The sequence below is a fragment of the Phoca vitulina genome, unplaced genomic scaffold (genome assembly GCF_004348235.1).
Source record: "Phoca vitulina isolate PV1807 unplaced genomic scaffold, GSC_HSeal_1.0 scaffold9, whole genome shotgun sequence".
NCBI lineage: Eukaryota > Metazoa > Chordata > Mammalia > Carnivora > Phocidae > Phoca > Phoca vitulina.
Genome location: NW_022589712.1, coordinates 31,055,519 through 31,074,753, shown reverse-complemented (window position 1 = coordinate 31,074,753; position 19,235 = coordinate 31,055,519). Strand labels below are relative to the sequence as shown.

The following is a 19,235-nucleotide window of genomic DNA, read 5'->3' as shown; positions in this document are numbered from 1 at the left end:
TGACAAAACTTAAAACTGACTTAGCGAGGAGAGGAAGGGCCAGAGACCTAACAGGACAGCGCAGACGCGCTTGGCCCCTCTCGCGCTCCGTAGAACGAGCTTTCTGGGCCTCCGTAGACCACGCCTCCGGCGGGGAAGGGTGGTGTGAGGCTGCCCGCGTTGGTGCCTGTTGCGCGTGTCAATAACCAGCAGCGCAGAGTCAGAAGACTAGGAATACTCTTGTCTCAGAACCGCCTCTATCCGGAAACAGAAATTCTTGAGGACCGGCACCACCAGAGCCACCTCTTTCATGAAAAGGAGTGCACATGCGCACAGGGGTCCTGGGAAGCCCTTAAATACCGTCATGCGGGCGCGTACAATCTCTTTCCCTGCCGCCGCCGAGTGGTGCGGAGGCGGAAGGTCGCGGTGAGTTGAGCGAGGTTGGGGTGGTAGTTGTGCGTTTGTCGCTTTTGGCAGGGATTGGTTCTTGGCTGAGCTGTTTTAGCCAACTGGTTTCTCTTTTTTGTTTTTGTATTACAGTGCAGTCAAGATTCGGCTACACTCGTAATCCACCGCCATGGCCGAGGAAGGGTGAGCCCAGGGTGGGGGTCTGGTGCGGGGAGGGCGTGGACAGTGAGCGGGCGGTGCGGGGTCAGGGTAGGCCGCGGCGCCTTAACGGCACCTGATGTATCTCATATGATTATTGAGTCCAGGGTCTTAAGTGTTGTGTGGGGAATTTACTGATGGTTTTCACTTGATTTGCTGCATTTCAGCATTGCTGCTGGAGGTGTAATGGACGTTAATACTGCTTTACAAGAGGTGCTGAAGACCGCCCTCATCCACGATGGCCTAGCACGTGGAATTCGCGAAGCTGCCAAAGCCTTAGACAAGTACGTGTATCAGTCTCAATACTGTGGGTTGTTGGAACCGGAACAAAACTGCAACCAAGAAAGCGTGAAGTTCATGGTGTTAGCACAAAAGTTGTGAATGGCATCCGTCCTACAGGAAACCTAGGAAAAGGTATCAGAACTCAGATCTATGTAGCCCACAAAGTTTGTGGGTTTCTGTTTGGAATGGGAATGAGTATTTGATTTTTTTAACTACAGTGTTTGAATGATGACTTAAATTGTCGGATACCCCTTCACTCTTTTTATGAGTGAAACATAACAGTCTGACAAACCTGTACGTTGTGGGGCTAATTTCGCTTAAAGGACAGATAAGAATCCTCGTTTGGCAGTTTACAAAAATCGAACCATCATATTAAACTAGGGAATTTCAAGCTAATGTTGCAGAAGCACCTGGACTTTCAAATGAGAAGGTAGTAGCTGTAGAAACAAAAAATATGGAGCGTTTGTAAATACATCCGTTTAGTTCTTGGGCTGGTTGTATGGGCAAAACAACACGTGTTAACTATTTAAGCTGAATTTTAGTGCACTTTAAGAATTTGTTAGTAAATTTAAGTTCATTCAACTCACTTTGGTGTAGACTAGCCACTTGAATCCACTGGGAATAGCGCTCTTGTTGGAAATCCTTCAGGTCCTGATGTGTCCCCTGCACTATTTGTGCAATGGCAGTGCTGCACATACTAATTTCTGGGTAACAACTCTTAATAGTGGTAGTTTGTGTTTCACACAATAGCTCGTAAACGTGTTTTAAGTGGCTTGCAAGAAAGCATGATACTGCTTTGCCCACAAATTGGTAACTAATTCTATATAAATTTAGTATTTTGGGGAGTTACCTGAGGCTTGATGTTGTCGATGAATGGATCTATGCTCTTTAACAGGTTCCTCAAACTGTAGCAATGTATTCTCCAGTGGGGTGTTGCTTGTGTTTTGCCAGTGATTGCAAAGATAAATCCCTTGTAAAAGTTCCGAGAGTAGTAGATTCAGACTTGAGTTTTAGCTTATACTGGATTTTGCATTTCAGGCGCCAGGCCCATCTTTGTGTGCTTGCATCCAACTGTGATGAGCCTATGTATGTCAAGTTGGTGGAGGCCCTTTGTGCTGAACACCAAATCAACCTAATCAAGGTAAGTTACCTATTTATCTGAATTAAGAGATGCTTTAGCTTAATGAAAATTGAGCCAGTTAGGGTTATGTCTTGATTAATGCTGTTTTATCTGATCAGTAAATTTTGTAAAGAAAGTGTCCTTGCTTTCTGGTGGTGTGAAAAACATCACCTAGACTTGTTATCTTGGACTGTAAAGCTAGTAACAGAAATGTTCTATTTCTGTAGAATTAATTGCTAATTTTGGTGTTGGTATAGAACAGAGGTGAGGTAGAGTGCTTTTAGGTGATCTTGGGGCTGTACATGATGACAACTGGCTCCCTCTACTGAATTGTTGTGAGGAAACTGCCATGTCACCCTATCTGACTACAGCTACCTTTTGGGTCTGATTTATTGTCAGTAGCATTAATGTTTGCTAATATGGTGATATTTTTCTTTTTTTCTTAATTCATCTCAATAGGTTGATGACAACAAGAAACTAGGGGAATGGGTAGGCCTCTGTAAAATTGACAGAGAGGGAAAACCCCGTAAAGTGGTTGGTTGCAGTTGTGTGGTGGTTAAGGTAAGTCAGTATTTATTTCTGGGATGAAGGTTCTGGGAGCTGCATAATTCTGTGCAGAACTTTAATTTTTCAGAAAGTTGGGAATGTCCTAAGAAATGTGTGATTTTTCAACATTTTAAAATCTCCTTTTCTGCCTTTGAGTAGAGGAAAATAGGCTGTAATTAAGCCAGCCAATTAATCTGCTTACTTGAATGTGTTTCTGCAGAAATTGAGAAAACGCTGGCAATAGGAATGCCATGTTACGAGCCTTAAAGACCTTGAAGTCCTTAAGGTCCCTGAAAATGGCTATAAGAAATTTTAATGATGGAAACATTTTCATAAGACAAGTAATTTTGTAAAACTTCAATATAACTAGTGCTAACAACTTGGTAGAGTTTGTAAATGTTAATTTAAAATCTTTTTAAATTATTTTTTAGGACTATGGCAAAGAGTCTCAGGCGAAGGATGTCATCGAGGAATACTTCAAGTGCAAGAAATGAACAAATAAACTTGGTTCTTGTTCCACACCTGTTTTTTGTTTTTTTTTTTTTTTTTTTTAATTTGGAGCAATAGGATAAGGTCCCTGTTAGCAAAATAACTGGAAACCTATTTGTCTCCTGGTTTCTAAATGAAAGCCTACTCTAATGGGTCAGTGACTAAAGTGTTAGCAACTGAAAACAGGATGACCTAAGTAAGGATAGCCTTATAGTGATTGACAGCCAGCGTTTCTTACGTGTGCTGTTGGTCACAATGAAGACTAGACAGCCCTAGGACCTGGAGAAATGGGCCGAGGCTAGTCATGGTGTGGGTGTTAACTTTGTAATCCTGCAGCTTGATGGCAGGTTGAAAAAGCTGAACGAGTTGATCAAAGAAAAGTACAAAGGTGGTCAGGTTTGGATTTAGGCTGTGGGACACACAGGATGTCCAGAAGTGCATAGGGATGTACCCATTGGAAAAGGTCAGCGTGTCCGTGGCTTTTGTTAACCCTTGGTGTTACTTAAGTGTTAAGCGCGGAAGCAGGATATGCTTCAGTATACTCAAGTCTCAATTTCCATAGGGAGAGTCAGTGATGACCCATGTATTTCAGGCCTGGACCAAGTTGGTGCAAGCATGAATTAGGATTAATGGAAATGTTACAGTCCAAATGCTTGCTAAATTGCTGGAGCTAGGGGATACTTTGAATTTCTCTACCCTAGTTTCCTAGTACTGCTGTATAGTTACAGGGGTACATGAAGCTAAATGGGAGCCAGATCTGGTTTTGAATGCTCACTTTTTTTTTTGTATGTTGGGAATTTACAGGTTTAAGCCTTTTCTAAAGCCTGCCTTTAGATAATGTAGCAACCTTTTAGATAATGTAGCAACCTCTAGTATCACTAAAGGCTGCTTGTTCTCTGCATGGTACCTACTGTGGAGTGAATGGCCTCAAAAGCCCTAAAGCTAATGTAGTTCATAAAGCCTTAAGGATAGTGTCCTTAGATACTGTACCCTGGGGTCCATCTGCTACCATTAAATGTAAACCCAAGCTATCTGGCATTTCTAAGGAAAGGACTTCTATTTGCTTTGAAATCTGGTTTATATCAACATCTATGAAGCAAACAGTTGAGTCTTTTAGTGTATCTGGCACTGTTGGAGCTGTTGATGTAGTAGCCAAGACACACTTTTCCAACGTTGTCTTAGGTTTGACAGTTCGTGGGAATGCTGTAGCCTGTGCTAGGGAGGATGGCGGAGTACAACCCTGCATTTCCATTTTTTCACTCAGGCTTCTTTTGAGATTAGTGTGTTGGGAAAACCGAAGCCGAACTGAATATTAACCTTCCACCTTGACTTAGATAGCGTTGGGTATTTTTTGGTATTTGCATATCCACTGACCCCTCAGGTGGAAAGCCTACTCATTGCTGTGGCTGTTCCTCAAAATACCACTCAAGATGGTTTCTATCCTCATTTGCTTTTGTTATTTTGGCCTTTGTCCTCTTAAATGTCAGTGTGGTCACCAAGACCTTTATGGTCAAATTCAATAGCTTCACAGCCTTTTACTCTTCCCCTCTTGCATTTTCTAGAATAACTTCTGTCCATACTTGAACGCTATGCTACACTTCCTCTTTGGTCCCTTCTCCCTTTCCACTAGAACTACAGTTCTGCTGTGGCCCTGTTTACTTCTGTGCAGCCTTCCTGGGACCTTTCCTGTAGCTTCTGCCCTAGATTCCTTTTTTCTAAATCTGAGTTCCTGTTTTAGTTTTGGTCCATTCTGGACAAATGGTGTGCACTAGGGAGCACCCTGTGAACACCCACTTGCACCTCAACTTTTGTATACCTCAAACTGAACTTGGTCATAAAATGTGGTCAGTTAGAGGTAAGTAGTTACTGAGTATCTAGTGTATCAGGCTTTGCACCAAGCGTTTGCCAATTTTCAAGGCAGAGGCGTCAGGCGTCCTCTGCTCCTGCCTCTACGTTGTATAGCCATCACAGACTTCGTTGACTGCAGTAGCTGCTCAACTAACTTGAACGCTGTTGGGTGACTGCTCTCTTCGACTTAGCGTCCACGCTGCTCTCATGGTAGCTCTATGAGCTCATTCTGCCTGAACTGCAATTTTCTCTGGCAGTCTACTTACCTTTCAAAACCCAGTTCGAATGTAACTTCAACCTTAAGATTGTGATTTGTCTGTATTGCTTATATGGGATTCACAAGGCCCCTCATCCATGCTAAAGTGCCAAGGCCGAAGCAGGTGTCCTTTTTTACTGGGAAAATGATAGTTTTGTGAAACCAGTTGCTGTGTGCACTCATTGAGGACTTCCTCATGGACCCAAACATACCTGAGCCAAGCACTATACTGTTTTCTTGCTCCTATGGTCAGTGAGACGGGCATTCCTGTTCACTTTGGCTGTAAGAAGCCTCCAAGCCAAATACTCCGTTTTCTTTGTCCTTAACTCTATTACTACTTTGTAAATTTTTGCTTGGTCCTGGTTTTATTAAAATTTCTGTTACATGTGTTTTTGGTAAGCCACTTTAAATGCTTTTTTAAAAAAAAAACCAGGACATCCATAGTGGAATAATGACAGGTGTATTAAGTTGGTGTCTGTTAAAAACAGGAATTTGTTCATTTTCAACTGGGTTATAGAGGCAGCGGAACCATTGTGTAGGCAGAGTTTTAGATGGTTCAAGGGATATGTTCAAATAAGCTTTTAATGCCTCTTGATGTACTCCTGAGACCCACAGAGAAGGAGGGTGAGGATATTTAGCCAAGGAAGGGAAATAGGATCACAGCTTTCATCACTCCATGCGGATGATGGGATGGGCTGAGAGGGCTAAGGCGTTGTCTTCCCAGTCAGTCCTCAGAAAGCTCAATCCACAAGCCAGAACTTTCAGGCAGTTAAGTTCCGGGAAGAGCAATGGAGGCATCGTGGCCTGGCTGAGGAGGTGTCCAAGATGGTGGCTGCCAGGCTCTCTCAGAGAACCTATTGGGTGAAGTGTGACTCATTGCTGGTTGCCAGTGCTGGGGGCAGAGGGGTGATGGAGGTCAAAGTTGAAGATTAATCTTTCAGAGAGTGGTCAGGCATTTGGGACTTGGGCTACATATTAATGCATCAGAGTGTCCAGAAGGATTCAGACTGATGTTCACTCCCCAGGGGGAAAAGTTTTGCGTCCTTTTAAAAAAACAACAGGCTTATGCTTCAAATAGCACAAGCACACCTAAATTCAAACTGCTTTATCACCAGCAAGGTGTTTCAGTCAACTGTTTATCTAAACCCTGCACTACCTAACCACAGTCTGCTGATAGAGGTTGCATTACAATCTGGCTTTTGCTTGGAAAGGCTTAGAAATGAGGGAGGAAGGTGATCCTGAGGATTCTTTACACAAAAGGGGCAATTTTCTCAGCTTTTTCCTGGTTTGCATGAAGTATTCCTTAAGAGTATCCCTCTGCTTTTGTTCTTTGACTCCACAGTCACCATCATCACTGCATTCCTAAATTGGTTTCCGCAGCAAATTAGCTTTGGACAGGGAAAGTGCCGAAGAGGAGAGAGAGAACTACTTCTATAGGTAGAAAATCTCTTTCAAGTCTCTTTATGAACTAAACTGGGTAGTGAAATATGTAAAGGTGGAGACACTAGTGATCATCCCGTGGCCCTGCCAATCCAAGAGGTTCTGTTAACCACTCAGTTTTTGATGATAAAGGAAAAAAAATTGTACAGCATCAATTCAGAATGCCCTTAGTTAAGAGCACACATTTATTGATGGATTACAAGGGAAAGCATGATTATAGCTATTAGTATATCACAGGGCTATGAGAATATACTTTTTTTGGCATTAAAGTAGGAGAATGATTAAAATGTACAATTACATAATGGGATATTATGGTGCCTAAAAAACGGACAATATGAAGGACATTTGTTCATATACTTTTAAAGCAATATTCAAAATGTACAATAGGACCATATTTTGTAAATAAATAAATATAAGGATATACATCAAGGTTTTAGTGGTTTCTGAAAAGGTGGGTTTTTTGGTTTACCTTTTGCTTATCTTTTCTTCAAAATGTATTGCTTTTGTAGTAAGAAAACATTTAAAGAAACGAGATAATGGTATAGGGCTCTCTTTGGGTTAATATTAAGTACTACTAATATAAAAATTAAAAAAAAAATAATGTTTTGTGAACAAGTGCATTTATTTACTTGTCTACTAAAATAGCAGTTGGTTGGGGTGCCTGGGTGGCTCAGTTGGTTAAGCGTCTGCCTTCAGCTCAGGTCATGATCCCAGGGTCCTGGGATCGAGCCCCACGTCAGGCTCCCTGCTCAGTGGGAAGCCTGCTTCTCCCTCTCCCACTCCCCCTGCTTGTGTTCCCTCTCTCACTCTCTCGCTCTGTCAAAAAATAAATAAAAATCTTAAAAAAAATAGCAGTTGGTTAAAACACAAGTTTAAAAAGGCTGAACTCCGGGTGCCTGGGTGGCTCAGTTGTTGAGCCTTTGCCTTCAGCTCAGGTCATGATCCCAGGGTCCTGGGATTGAGCCCCTCATCGGGCTCCCTGCTTGGCGGGAAACCTGCTTCTCCCTCTCCCGCTCCCCCTGCTTGTGTGCTTATGTTCCTGCTCTCGCTATCTCTCTAATAAATAAATAAAATCTTAAAAAGAAATAAAAATTAAAAAAAAAAGGCTGAACTCAGATTTAACCAGCAGAGGGCAGTAAGAAGCTGGTACCTGGTGAGGGACCTATCCAAAAACAAGCACTAATACAGTTCTCCCTCCCACAGCACATACACTAAAATTGGAGCAATGCAGAAAAGATTAGCGTGGCCGCTGCGCAAGGATGACATGCAGATTCGTGAAGCAGCACTAACTACAGCAGGCTCCCCATAGGAAAAGCTTCTCCTCCCACCCGGAAGTAAGATTATTGGGCTTTAGTTTACTACTACTAGCTGCATTTTTTTTTTTTTCCCCCTGATATTGCTGAATCCAGGATCCCAAGCTGGTGAGGTGGTTTCATTATGTGCCAGGAGGCTGTCAGTAGAGGTGACTGTGGTTATTTTATATACAACTAAGACATTGAAACTCTGCAACACATTCCTAGAGAAAAAGGTTTGGGTCCGTAATTGTATGCTTCTGTTAGACTCCTTCTCTTCCTCCACACTGAGATTTGTCTAGAGCTACCTGAAGGCCAGACGGTTTCAGAGCAGGCCAATTTTGGAAAATGGGCATAATTTGGAGTGTATCAAGGTAACATGTATTTTGGAGATTACAGTCCACACTGTAACTCCGTGGGAGCATTGACTTTGTTCCATGCAGAGTTTCGAGGGCCTTGTGTAGTGCTTGGTGTGGTAGGCACTCAGAGATTTTCTGTTGGATAAACAAGAGTTGACCTGCTTGTCTATCTGGTAAGTTAGCTAGTTAATTTGTGGGTTTTCTTCTCAGGCTTAAACTCCCCAGCTTCTTTTGACACTTCAATCTCTCATGTTCCTTTTTTTTCTGGCAACAACAGTGAATCTCTCAAGCTGGGCCTCTTTTAGACTAGAATGGTGCCAAGCTGTCTCAGCCTCCCTTCACTCCAGCTCCACTCTAGGGAGCAGGGCAGAGAAATGTATCCTATCACAATATGGGGTACAGAGCTCTAAGAGTCTGAAAAATCATTTTAAAAGCCACTTTGAGACCTGGGAACAGTAAAAAGCACGTGAATTCAGTGAAACTATTTTTACATTGCAATAATTTCTTTTTGAAGCCTATTTATTAAGACACATGCCAACAGCACAGTATTGTACAAGTGATGTGAATTAAACCTTACACAAATGTAGTATTTGTCTTTTTATTTTTCCTTCTCTCAACTGCCCCCAACTAAAATTTACAAATGGATATAAAAATCCTGTTTGTACCTGGTTGGCTTGTTAGCGAAATACTGAGTGAACGGCCTGTGATATTTCACAGTGCTGCCACCAGATTAAAAGGAACAAAATGCACATAAAGAAAGAAATAAATATGATATTCATCAGGGGAAAATAAAATATTAACATACAAAAGGCTACAAATTAAAAGCCCTGTCTTCGCTTTTGGATTTGATGCTCGAATATACTTGGTGAGTTCCAGGGGTCAGCAGATGTTTTGCTAAGTGGGTGCATGTTGTGTCTTGCTGGGGGTGCTTACCCACTCGTGGTTTATAAAATGATGCAGTTATGCTGTTATTTCAGGAGGGACCACATGTATAATTTTAAAGAAGAAATAACCTTTTCTACCCCCACCCACAAGCTGCATTTTGAAGGCAGCTATGCTTACTATTCTCCCAACCACGCCACCAGCTGCATTTTGATATCCAGTTCAAAATTTTGTATTCTAAATTTCTGTCATGTAAAGAATCTAGAAACTTTAAAGCATGGAAATGATAACATGCATAATGTGAACCATGCAGAAGCAGAATTGGGAGTCCTGTATGGAGAGGAATCAATGTATAGTAAATCTTACAGATTTTTAAGTAATTGTGATCAAGGCATAAAGATCCTCCTTGTTAGGACCTTGATCGTGGCCTACTGCTGTCATGGGAGGCCGGCTCATTCAAAGCATTCCAGGGAGTGTGGCAGCCATCTGCAGCACTGGGTAGAATGCAGGACAGATGTAGATGTGGCTAATGTTCAGTGGCAGCCTGCAACTATCGTGTTGGGTGGCAGTAAAAATCAAACAGGTAAGAAATGAGTTGGTCTTCTAGTAAAACCACTGAGTGCATTTCTCCTATCATGACTTGAGAACAATGGGCAATGGTTCCTTTAATGAAGCAGAAACTTGCCTGAACAATGAGTCCCAGGACTTTCTAGTCATGACAATTTGGAAGTAAGTGTTCAGTTCATTTGTGGCAAATAAAGGTGACGTTTTAAAAGCAAGCTTTTATTTCTGGGGCCTGGGGGTTAGAGAAGAAGAGGAAGGAGGGGGAGGAATGGGGGAAAAGATATAGAAAATGGGAGAGGGAGTTGTGGGGACCAAGGGCAGACTGCCCCAACATGGGACACTTTGGCATGAAGATTATTTCTGAGTTAAAGGCAATCAAAACCTAATAGATTCAGGAAAAGTTCTTAACTTCCTCCACAATTGTCTAAAAAGAATGTATTCATTTTTTAAAAAAAGATTTTATTCATTTTAGAGAGAGAGGGGGAGAAAGAGCAAGCATGAGCAGGGATGGGTAGAGTGGGAGGGAGATGGAGAAAGAATCTGAAGCAGACTCTGCACTGAGCATGAGCCCCATGCAGGGTTTGATCCCACGACTGCAAGATCATGACCTGAGCTAAAACCAAGAGTCTGATGGGCAACCAACTGAGCCACCCTGGTGCCCCTAAAAAGAATCTAGATGGAGGACTTGTTCCAGAAAGAGAGCTATCACCACAGATAATTACATTATAATGGGAACTAGGTGTAGTAGACAGGGGGGAGCCTAGCAAGACCTGTTTGATCAGGGTCCTTGGTGTCCCATTGTTTCTGAGTGGCCCAACAAACATTTGTTTACCAAACATTCACTCTTTTTCATTTTCTTGTGAATTGCATTCCATCCCTTTGAAGTCCCAGACCCCTATACCCTTCTCTTTAAGTTCAGAATGACATATATACCTCATTTTGCCTGTCTTTGGAATTTCCATGTCTGTGTGGATTCCCTGTACGTATGAGATGAAAATTTATTTTCTCTTGTTAACCTGATTTTGTTTAATTTGATTCTTAGTCCAGCTGAAAGGACCTTGAAGGGCAGAGGAAATTCTTCCTCCTAGGCAGAGGGAATAAGGAGGTAGGGAGACAGAGAAGAAGAAGGAGGAGGGGGAGGAAAAGGAGAAGAAGAAAGGGAAGGAGAAGAAGAAAGAGGAGGAGGGGGAAGGAGAAGAAGAGGAGGAAGAAGGAGGAGAGGAAGGAGGGAGAGGAGGAAAGGAGAGGGGAGAAAGGCAGGGAGGGAAGGAGAGGGAGAGAAGTGTATGTTTATGTATAATTTATATATAAATTAGTAGAAAGAATTTATTAATTTACTCCACACATTATTTTCCTCAGTTAAAAAAATGAATATCAACATTTGCCTTTGATTTTGGAAGGTCAGCTATCACTTAATGTTATAAATCATTAGTTGAAACTGCGTATAAATGAGTTGCAGATCAGCTGACCAGTTCCACCTTTCTTGCGTTGGCTAGAACTCCGATAGTTGTTTTCTCTGGTGATCACGGTCTCAACTGCAGTGGTGTTTTATTGAAATGAAAGTGCTCATAATCATTGCCAGTCCCCAGACTTGTGCTTGTGTGCTAAAAATTTTTCTCTGAGCAGTAAAATAAAAAGTTATATCCTACGTATATAGGTTAACTTTATCTTCCTCGTAAGGCATTGAAATTTGGAGATTAACAGCCAGTTTGGATGAAAGAAGCAAACTCTTATTCAAGTAAAAAATATATTTAATAACATTTATATTGCTTTAACTAAACTGGAACACAAATAACCAAGCAAAATCCTCCCAACATACAAATAACATGGAATCAAAACAAAATTGAGTGGGTATGTAAACTGTGCCTTTTAGCCTTCTAATTCTGAATCTTTGATTATTGCCTTGATACCTTGATAATGAGAGTCAAACAACTGTGCAAAGAAATAACAGACCTTTCTTTTATTCTGTCGTTTTGTCATTGTAGGAAATCCCCAAATTGCTTCATGTCTGATTTGAGTCCTTTGAAGAGGGTCTACCAGGAAGGGACTCTTACATAATTCTAGGCTCTATCTTAGACTTAATCATTTAGCGAACATTTTTTTTTTCTATTATACTTATCATGATCACCTCCTAAAGTTACCTTATTGCTAAATGATGCAAATTTAGGGAATTTTAGTATTCTACACAATGACGCAAGTGATATTCTTTAATACTGTCATCTAAAGTAATCATAGCAATTGTGGTAAATTATTTTCTGACAGTCAGTAGTTACCTTGCCTCTGGTTGTGTTATGTCTTTGAAGTAACTGTGGGCTGACCAAAATGTGACCTTGCTACTTTCTCCCTATATTTCTGGAGAAGTTGCTCTCTCTTGCCCAGAAAGAATTGGGTCTGGAGTTCAGGCCTGAAGCGACGAAATTTTTCCCACTGTAGACTCTACGTGCAGTTAGAATCCAAATTTTTAAGATGGAAGGACCTGAGAAATGGTCTTGTTTGATTCCCTCATTTTCCAGCTGAGAAGACAGAGTCCCGAATCCCAGGACATGCCCCAAGAAGCCTTTGGCTGTGTGAATAAACCGAGAGATTATAGGATTTGTCAGTTTGTTGAAGATTAAAATATTCTGTACTTAATATATGTAGAAGGATTGTATTTGTAAATTGATGCGTGTAAGTGAAAAATATCAGTGATGAGAACCACAAACATACTATGAGTCCGTAAACACTTTTTAGAGCCTGAAAAAAAGTTAATGATGGCAATTTAGTTGGCTCCCACAAGAGGAATGTACAGATGTGGAAGAGTGTTTATACAAGACTAAAATGTACATGCATAAGCTTCCACAGGCCATCCTTTTGCAATGTTCAGCACTTGGAATTTGGCTATTCAGTATTTTCCTGATCTGCACTTGTTCCATATTATCCAGGCCAACAACATGATACAGAGTAGTGATGTCTCCTGAATTAGAGATCTACAACAGAGACCTTTGTGGGGCCCTCAGTACACAGGTGAACTAATAGGTTCAAATATGTGTCTTTATTTATTTATTTTTTTAAGATTTTTTATTTGTCAGAGAGAGAGCACAAGCAGGGGGAGCAGCAGGCAGAGAGAGAAGCAGACTTCCCGCTGAGCAAGGAGCCCGACGCGGGGCTTGATCCCAAGACCCTCGGATCATGATCTGAGCCGAAGGCAGACGCTTAACCAACTAAGCCACCCAGGTGTCCCGAAAGATGTGTCTTTAAAAAACAAAAAAGCGAAGATAAGGGGAGCTACTTGTCCAGAAAACAGTGATTTGAAGAAAACCTGTCTCAAAGTGAATACTGAGGATGTGTTTTACAAAAGGTTACAGCTAGTGGCTTTGCCTTTCCATTAAACATAAAAAACAAACAAACCTGGAAAAAAAATAAATATATTAGTCTTAATTTGCAGAAGCAGTTATAAATAACTTTAAAGGAGGAGCATTGCCATCTATGATTGGTAGGAGAATTGGACTTTTATTCTTATTTTTTTTAAAGACTGTATTTATTTATTTGAGAGAGAGAGAAAGAGAACATGAGCAGTGGGGAGGGGTAGAGGGAGAAGCAGACTCCCCGCTGAGCAGGGAGCCTGATGCAGGACTTGATCCCAGGACCCTGGGACCATGACCTGAGCCGAAGGCAGACACTTAACTGACTGAGCCACCCAGGTGTCTTGGACTTTTCCTTTTAAAAATGGTCCTGAGGGCACCTGGGTGGCTCAGTCGTTAAGCGTCTGCCTTCAGCTCAGGTCATGATCCCAGGGTCCTGGGATTGAGCCCCGTATCGGGCTCCCTGCTCAGCGGGAAGCCTGCTTCTCCCTCTCCCAATCCCCCCTGCTTGTGTTCCCTCTCTCGCTATGTCTCTCTCTGTCAAATAAATAAATAAAATCTCTAAAAAAAAAAAAAAAGGTCCTGGATTAGGTGTCCATTTTTCTGATATACTGTTGGCAGAATGTTGCTAATGTTTGTAGAGAAGAGCCTACCTCCTAATAATCTCTTTAAATTATGAACGAGGCTTGGATTTTTTTTTTTTTTTTTTAAAGATTTTATTTATTTGACAGAGAGAGAGATAGCGAGAGCAGGAACACAAGCAGGGGGAGTGGGAGAGGGAGAAGCAGGCTTCCCGCCGAGCAGGGAGCCCGATGTGGGACTCGATCCCGGTACCCCGGGATCATGACCTGAGCCGAAGGCAGACGCTTAACGACTGAGCCACCCAGGCGCCCGAGACTTGGATTCTTATCCTAGCCCAGAATGCAGTTCCTATCCACACAAATCTGGGGAGACAATTGCATTAACACATCAGTGTTAATGGTTTATGGCAATAACAAGAGCAAAAGAAAAAAAATAGTTTTAGAAAATATGGAACTCCCTGGTGGGTATGCTTTCAGATTCTAAAAATTAGTGATGAAAAGAAAATTTGTGGGACGTCTGGGTGTTTCAGTCGATTAAGCATCTGCCTTCGGCTCAGGTCATGATCCCAGGGTCCTGGGATCTAGTCCCACATCAAGCTCCTTGCTCAGTAGGGAGCCTGCTTCTCCCTCTGCCTGCCGCTCTCCTTGCTTGTGCTCTCTCTCTCTCTTTCTGACAAATAAATACATAAAATATTTTTAAAAAATTAAAGAAAAAAGAAAAGAAAATTTGAAAAGTTTATTTACTTACCTGTCTCTGTAGTTTGGTAAGATTCCAAGATAAAACTGTAATTTTTGTCAACGTTAACTTGTCTTCCACCTACTGTCTTCTGTGTCACTGCTTCTAAGTTTGGAATCATTGAAGAGAAATTAATTTCCTTAGAACACTCTAGCTAATAATAAAATTCAACATACATGGTTGTTATTTTTAATGTTTTAAAATGCTTTATTCATGTTTACATTGAAATAATAGAGAATCGAAATTTAGGTCATGTGGAAGTGATATTTAGAAAAATCAGAACTACCAATTTAATGTTTAGATAAAAACTCCCCAACTTCTCTACAGTAACTTCTATCTAAAACATATTACATTTAAAGCAAGATTATTATGACATTGCCACTTGGAATGAAAGCGGTTTTCATCTGCTGGCTGAGGAAATCTATGAAAGAGCCAGCCTTCTCCAGTTGGTCGGTTTTGTCCTTTGCATGCCTTTGCTAGCCTTTGGAGGGTGATTTCATTACATTCTGCACAGTGAACAGGAGATGGCAGCATGACTTCAGACGTTCGAGAAGAGGCTTCTACTAATCCCTTCTGAAAAGAGAAGGTTGGGGGCCGATGGAGAGTAGAGTTATAGCAGCAGGTGCTACAGTGTGTCTATCAAGCAGGATACATAGGAAACAAATGTGAAATAAAACTGTTTAATGCCTCTGAATGCTGCAGATTTTCACGCATATTTTCCAGGGTAATAGTCCCTTCCTTTGTAAAAATGAAATGGGTCAGATGTTGAGATTTTTATGGGATTTAGAAAGCTGTACAAGCCTAACAAAGAACTTGGCTCTACAGCTGTGGGATTTTTAATCTCTGTTTTTTTGTTTTGTTTCTTTTTTTTTATGGAGAAGTAATTTTCTAAGAACACTAAACACTTATCTTCCTTATTTCTTCTCAAATTTCTAAATAGACTTTAATAATAATGGACAAGGAAGCTGGATCTCAGATCCATAAAAATACATAAATGCACCGGAACTGTCTGTTTTGTGACAATGTCAGTGTAGGAGAGAAGCTATTAGATTGGTAAACCCATGGACCTCCAGGTCTCAAGACCTCAGCTTCTTTTCAGTATTTGGTTTGGTACCTCTCTTGGAGGAGGCAACTTCAAGAAATACAAACATGTAATGTGCAACCTGGATATGTTTTACTGACATACTTAAAATGATATGTATTTGTAAATAAATTTACATATGTTCTTTGTGTAATGAACTTGGAATATTCTTTCTTAGCTTCCCTGCAGGAATTTTAAGCAGCTGTTGGAAGAGTACCTGGAAAATCAAAATTTATTGGCTTTATGAAAAAAGAGGAGAAAATGAAGGCCAGTAGAAAAGGGTTTTTGCTACCTATGGTAGGTCTTTGGTTAGGAAAGAAAAGATTCAACGGATCGTTTGAAATTGGAGAGTTGCATTCCAGCCTTAACCTTCATTTTAAAATTCTGTATACTTAGGGGCACTTGGGTGGCTCTGTCAGTTGAGCACCTGACTCTTAATTTTGGCTCTGGTCATGATCTCAGGGTCGTGAGATTGAGCCCCTTGCTGGGTCCATGCCGAGCGGGGAGCCTGCTTGGGATTCTCTTTCTCCCTCTCCTTCTGCCCCTCCCCCTGCTAGTACTCTCTATTGCTCCCTCTCTAAAAAAATAAAAAATAAAATTCTATATACTTAGGAGTCTTATTTAGGAGATATTTTCAAAAACTCTACCTTTAATATATAGATTTCTATTGCTCATTTTCACTAACCTATGAGCTTTAATCTCCTCATGTCTGCATAGAGTCTGCTTCAGGCAATGCTTGTTTTTTTTTTTGTTTTGTTTTTTTTGTTTTTAGAAAGCAACCCTTCCACAATTGCATAAATTGGGATTGTGTGTACTAAACAGAACATTTTATTAATATGCTCTCTTTCCATTAAAATCCGAGGTTAACAAGTACATAAATATAGCATTTATAGGTTGACTAGAGAGTCAAAGGTGAACTTGAAATTGAGTCTACCACTTGGCTTATCTCACTGACAGGGTTACTCTATCAGAAATAATGGCTTGAGTGTGAATAAATGAAAACCATAGATGTTTAATCATAACTCAGTAAGAGGTTTATCCTTGCCTCCATATGTAGCGGGAAGGGAATAGTTAACCTTAAAACCTGTACCACCTTTCTTTTTCAATGTCTGGTGTCTCCTCATTAAATAACTGTGAACAAAGATACTGCTAATTTCCATCCTTTTTGACATACTAAGGACTTTAAAATGAGACTTGACAGAGGTTTTCGGTGTGTTGGTAGGACCAACCACTGGGCATCAGACTGAATAGTATAAGTTGATATGGTGTTCATAACCAATTTGAAAATGAGAACTCAAGGGAACACAACGACCTCCTGTGTGTGTGTGTGTGTGTGTGTGTGTGTGTGTTCACATACTAGTTATTTCAGCCCACACTGGCTTGGGTGTGAATCCTGGCTTTGCCTATTAGTCATTGTGAGACCCTAGAGAAGTCATTTGGCTTATATAAACCCTAATTCTTTTTCTCTAAATGAGGAATACTAATAATGTCTTATAGCTTTTTTAAAATGAAAATTGAGATAATATGTGTGAAGTGCTTAGCCCAGTGTTTAGAACATAAATGGTGGTGGTTAGTATTATGATGATACAGAATTATCACAGCAAATTTTATATATATATATATATATATGCACACACACACACACAATACAATTAGATTACTTTTTTCTTTGCAAAACCCTAGGCTATATAAAGATAGTTTTAAAATCTGTTAAAAACTTGGATATCCCTTAAGGAATAAGTTTATAACTTTTAGTTACACAGTGCTTGAGACAATATATTTGTGTAACCTTCTCAGAAAAGTTTTATAAATAGCTTTCGAAGGCCATGGACTTTATTAGGGTCCCAGTCCTAAGGGGTTCATAGAAGCTGGTCTAAAGATTATTTAGAAAGATTATAGAAAACTGTTGTGCCCAATGGGAGTTTATGTCTCTTCAGATCCCTGCTCTTGACTTCAGCTCTCAACTCTGGCTTTGTGCCCCCGTAGACAGCATGCGTGTTAAGAGTATTGTTTGTGGCTTTGTGGAGCCATTACTCTGAACAGCGTTTGTCAAACAGGACATTCATTTCTGCATACTACTTAACATACTGGATGTTTCACAGAGTGCGTTACTCTTTATTGGTGTCGAACTTTTTTTGTTACCTAGGGAACAAAACAAACTTAAATATTTCTAAAATCTAAGCCTCCTGCCTTGAAATCTCTTTGACGTTGGGTCTTCTGTGTGTTCTTTCAAGGACAGTTTAGGTTTTTGAACAATGAGGTCAGATAATCTTGTCCCTTATCCTACCTTCTTCTCCCCCTGTCTTCTCTTACCTGCTCTGAACCCTTATTTACACCACCCACACTAGCTTACACTTTCATACTTGGTTAAGACTTTCTTGAAGGTAGAAGACTTTCTTATATGCTTTCCCCAGTGCCTAATGTGATGTTTTGTTTAAAAGGTACTTGAAAGGGCGCCTAGGTGGCTCAGTCGTTAAGCGTCTGCCTTCGGCTCAGGTCATGATCCCGCGGTCCTGGGATCGAGCCCCGCATCGGGCTCCCTGCTCAGCGGGAAGCCTGCTTCTCCCTCTCCCACTCCCCCTGCTTGTGTTCCCTCTCTCTCTTTCTCTCTCTGTCAAATAAATAAATAAAATCTTCAAAAAAAATAAAAGGTACTTGAAAAATGAGCACATGAATATGAACTGTGGTCATATTTTGTGTATTGGGGGTATCACTGCCAAACATGACTAGGCTAAAATGGAGGCTCTTCATTCTAGAAAGATGACAGTTGAATTCCGTGACAGGAGTCATGTGTGGTACAGACTGAACAAACCCACTCTTTTTTTTTTTTTTAATTATTTATTTGTTTGTCAGACAGGGAGAGAGAGAGAGCACAAGCAGGGGGTGCGGCAGGCTGAGGGAGAAGCAGACTCCCCGCTGAGCACGAAGCCTGATGTGGGGCTCGATCCCAGGACCCTGGGATCATGACCTGAGCTGAAGGCAGATGATTAACTGACTGAGCCACCCAGGCGTCCCTAAACAAACACATTCTTTTCACCATTATAATTTAGGCTAATCTATGAAAGAGTTACATGAAATAGCTACTTTACATATTGAACAGATACCATGTTATTTCAAGTGTGATATGGGCTGAAAAGAGTAGGTTTGAATAAGTGTGGAGGCAATTGTAAAAGAGTTAAAGGAAGCTGCATGTTGTGAGCAAATCTCTGAACTTTAGAACTAATGTGAGCTGTCGCCGTCTTGACATATTTCTGCCAAGATTGAGCAGTTCTATTGAACTAGCAGGGTCCAGGCTTTGACAATATGACAGTTCTTACGCTCTTAGGAGCCATAAAGAATGGAATGGATCACAGTTACAATTTTATAATTATTATTATTTTTTAACTTTCTTTTTTTCTTTTTTTTATTATTATGTTCAGTTAGCCAACATATTAGTTTTAGCCATCATTAGTTTTTGATGTAGTGTTCAACGATTCATTAGCTGTGTATAACACCCAGTGCTCATGTTCTGTCCTTGTCCCTGCACCCTTCATCATCCTCACATATCAAAACCCACCCCTGGTTATTACAATACTGTTAATACAATACTGGTTAATACAATATGAGTGAACCTCGTCCATTCCTACACCCACATAGCTGAACACCATTGCAGAAAAGCGTGCAACCAAACCAACTGGGTTCATGTTGCAGGCTGGCGGTTAGAAATTGTGGTTGCAAGTGGACGTTCCTCTCTGATTATTTCTGATTTCTCTCAGTGAAATAAAGAAGGAAGGTCACCAGCCAGAATCAAGGTGAGGGAGGAGGTGATGGAAATTTGAGGTGAGAGGAGACAT

General features: G+C 40.9%; 1 protein-coding gene and 4 non-coding genes across 6 annotated transcripts; all 5 read left to right on the top strand.

Moving 5' to 3' along the window:
* Positions 1-314: 314 nt before the first annotated feature.
* On the top strand, positions 315-3,054 carry RPS12 (ribosomal protein S12). Of its 2 annotated transcripts, none has more exons than XM_032408311.1 (6): positions 315-405; positions 520-570; positions 753-869; positions 1,906-2,008; positions 2,447-2,548; positions 2,965-3,054. In XM_032408311.1, exons 2-6 carry the CDS (start codon positions 557-559, stop codon positions 3,025-3,027), a joined length of 399 nt encoding a protein of 132 aa, XP_032264202.1. In that variant the 5' UTR covers positions 315-405; positions 520-556; the 3' UTR covers positions 3,028-3,054. The 2 variants fall into 2 exon arrangements, 1 of the variants encoding a protein (XP_032264202.1); XR_004300029.1 differs by having other exon boundaries at positions 348-405; positions 753-999.
* On the top strand, positions 1,087-1,159 carry LOC116634802. Its single transcript, XR_004300044.1, has one exon. It is a non-coding gene; the product is annotated as a small nucleolar RNA SNORD101 (small nucleolar RNA).
* LOC116634808 lies at positions 2,283-2,359 on the top strand. The gene has a single exon (XR_004300050.1). It is a non-coding gene; the product is annotated as a small nucleolar RNA SNORD100 (small nucleolar RNA).
* Positions 2,712-2,841, top strand: LOC116634806. The gene has a single exon (XR_004300048.1). It is a non-coding gene; the product is annotated as a small nucleolar RNA SNORA33 (small nucleolar RNA).
* A 4,699-nt stretch (positions 3,055-7,753) lies between the features above and the next one.
* On the top strand, positions 7,754-7,860 carry LOC116634797. Its single transcript, XR_004300039.1, has one exon. It is a non-coding gene; the product is annotated as a U6 spliceosomal RNA (small nuclear RNA).
* The last annotated feature ends 11,375 nt before the right edge of the window (positions 7,861-19,235 follow it).

Bases quoted from the DNA above. Each gene is read 5' to 3' on its own strand.
- RPS12 (XM_032408311.1), top strand. The intron at 870-1,905 runs GTACGTGTATCA...TTTGCATTTCAG, and splicing joins GCTGCCAAAGCCTTAGACAA to GCGCCAGGCCCATCTTTGTG. The intron at 2,549-2,964 runs GTAAGTCAGTAT...ATTATTTTTTAG, and splicing joins GCAGTTGTGTGGTGGTTAAG to GACTATGGCAAAGAGTCTCA.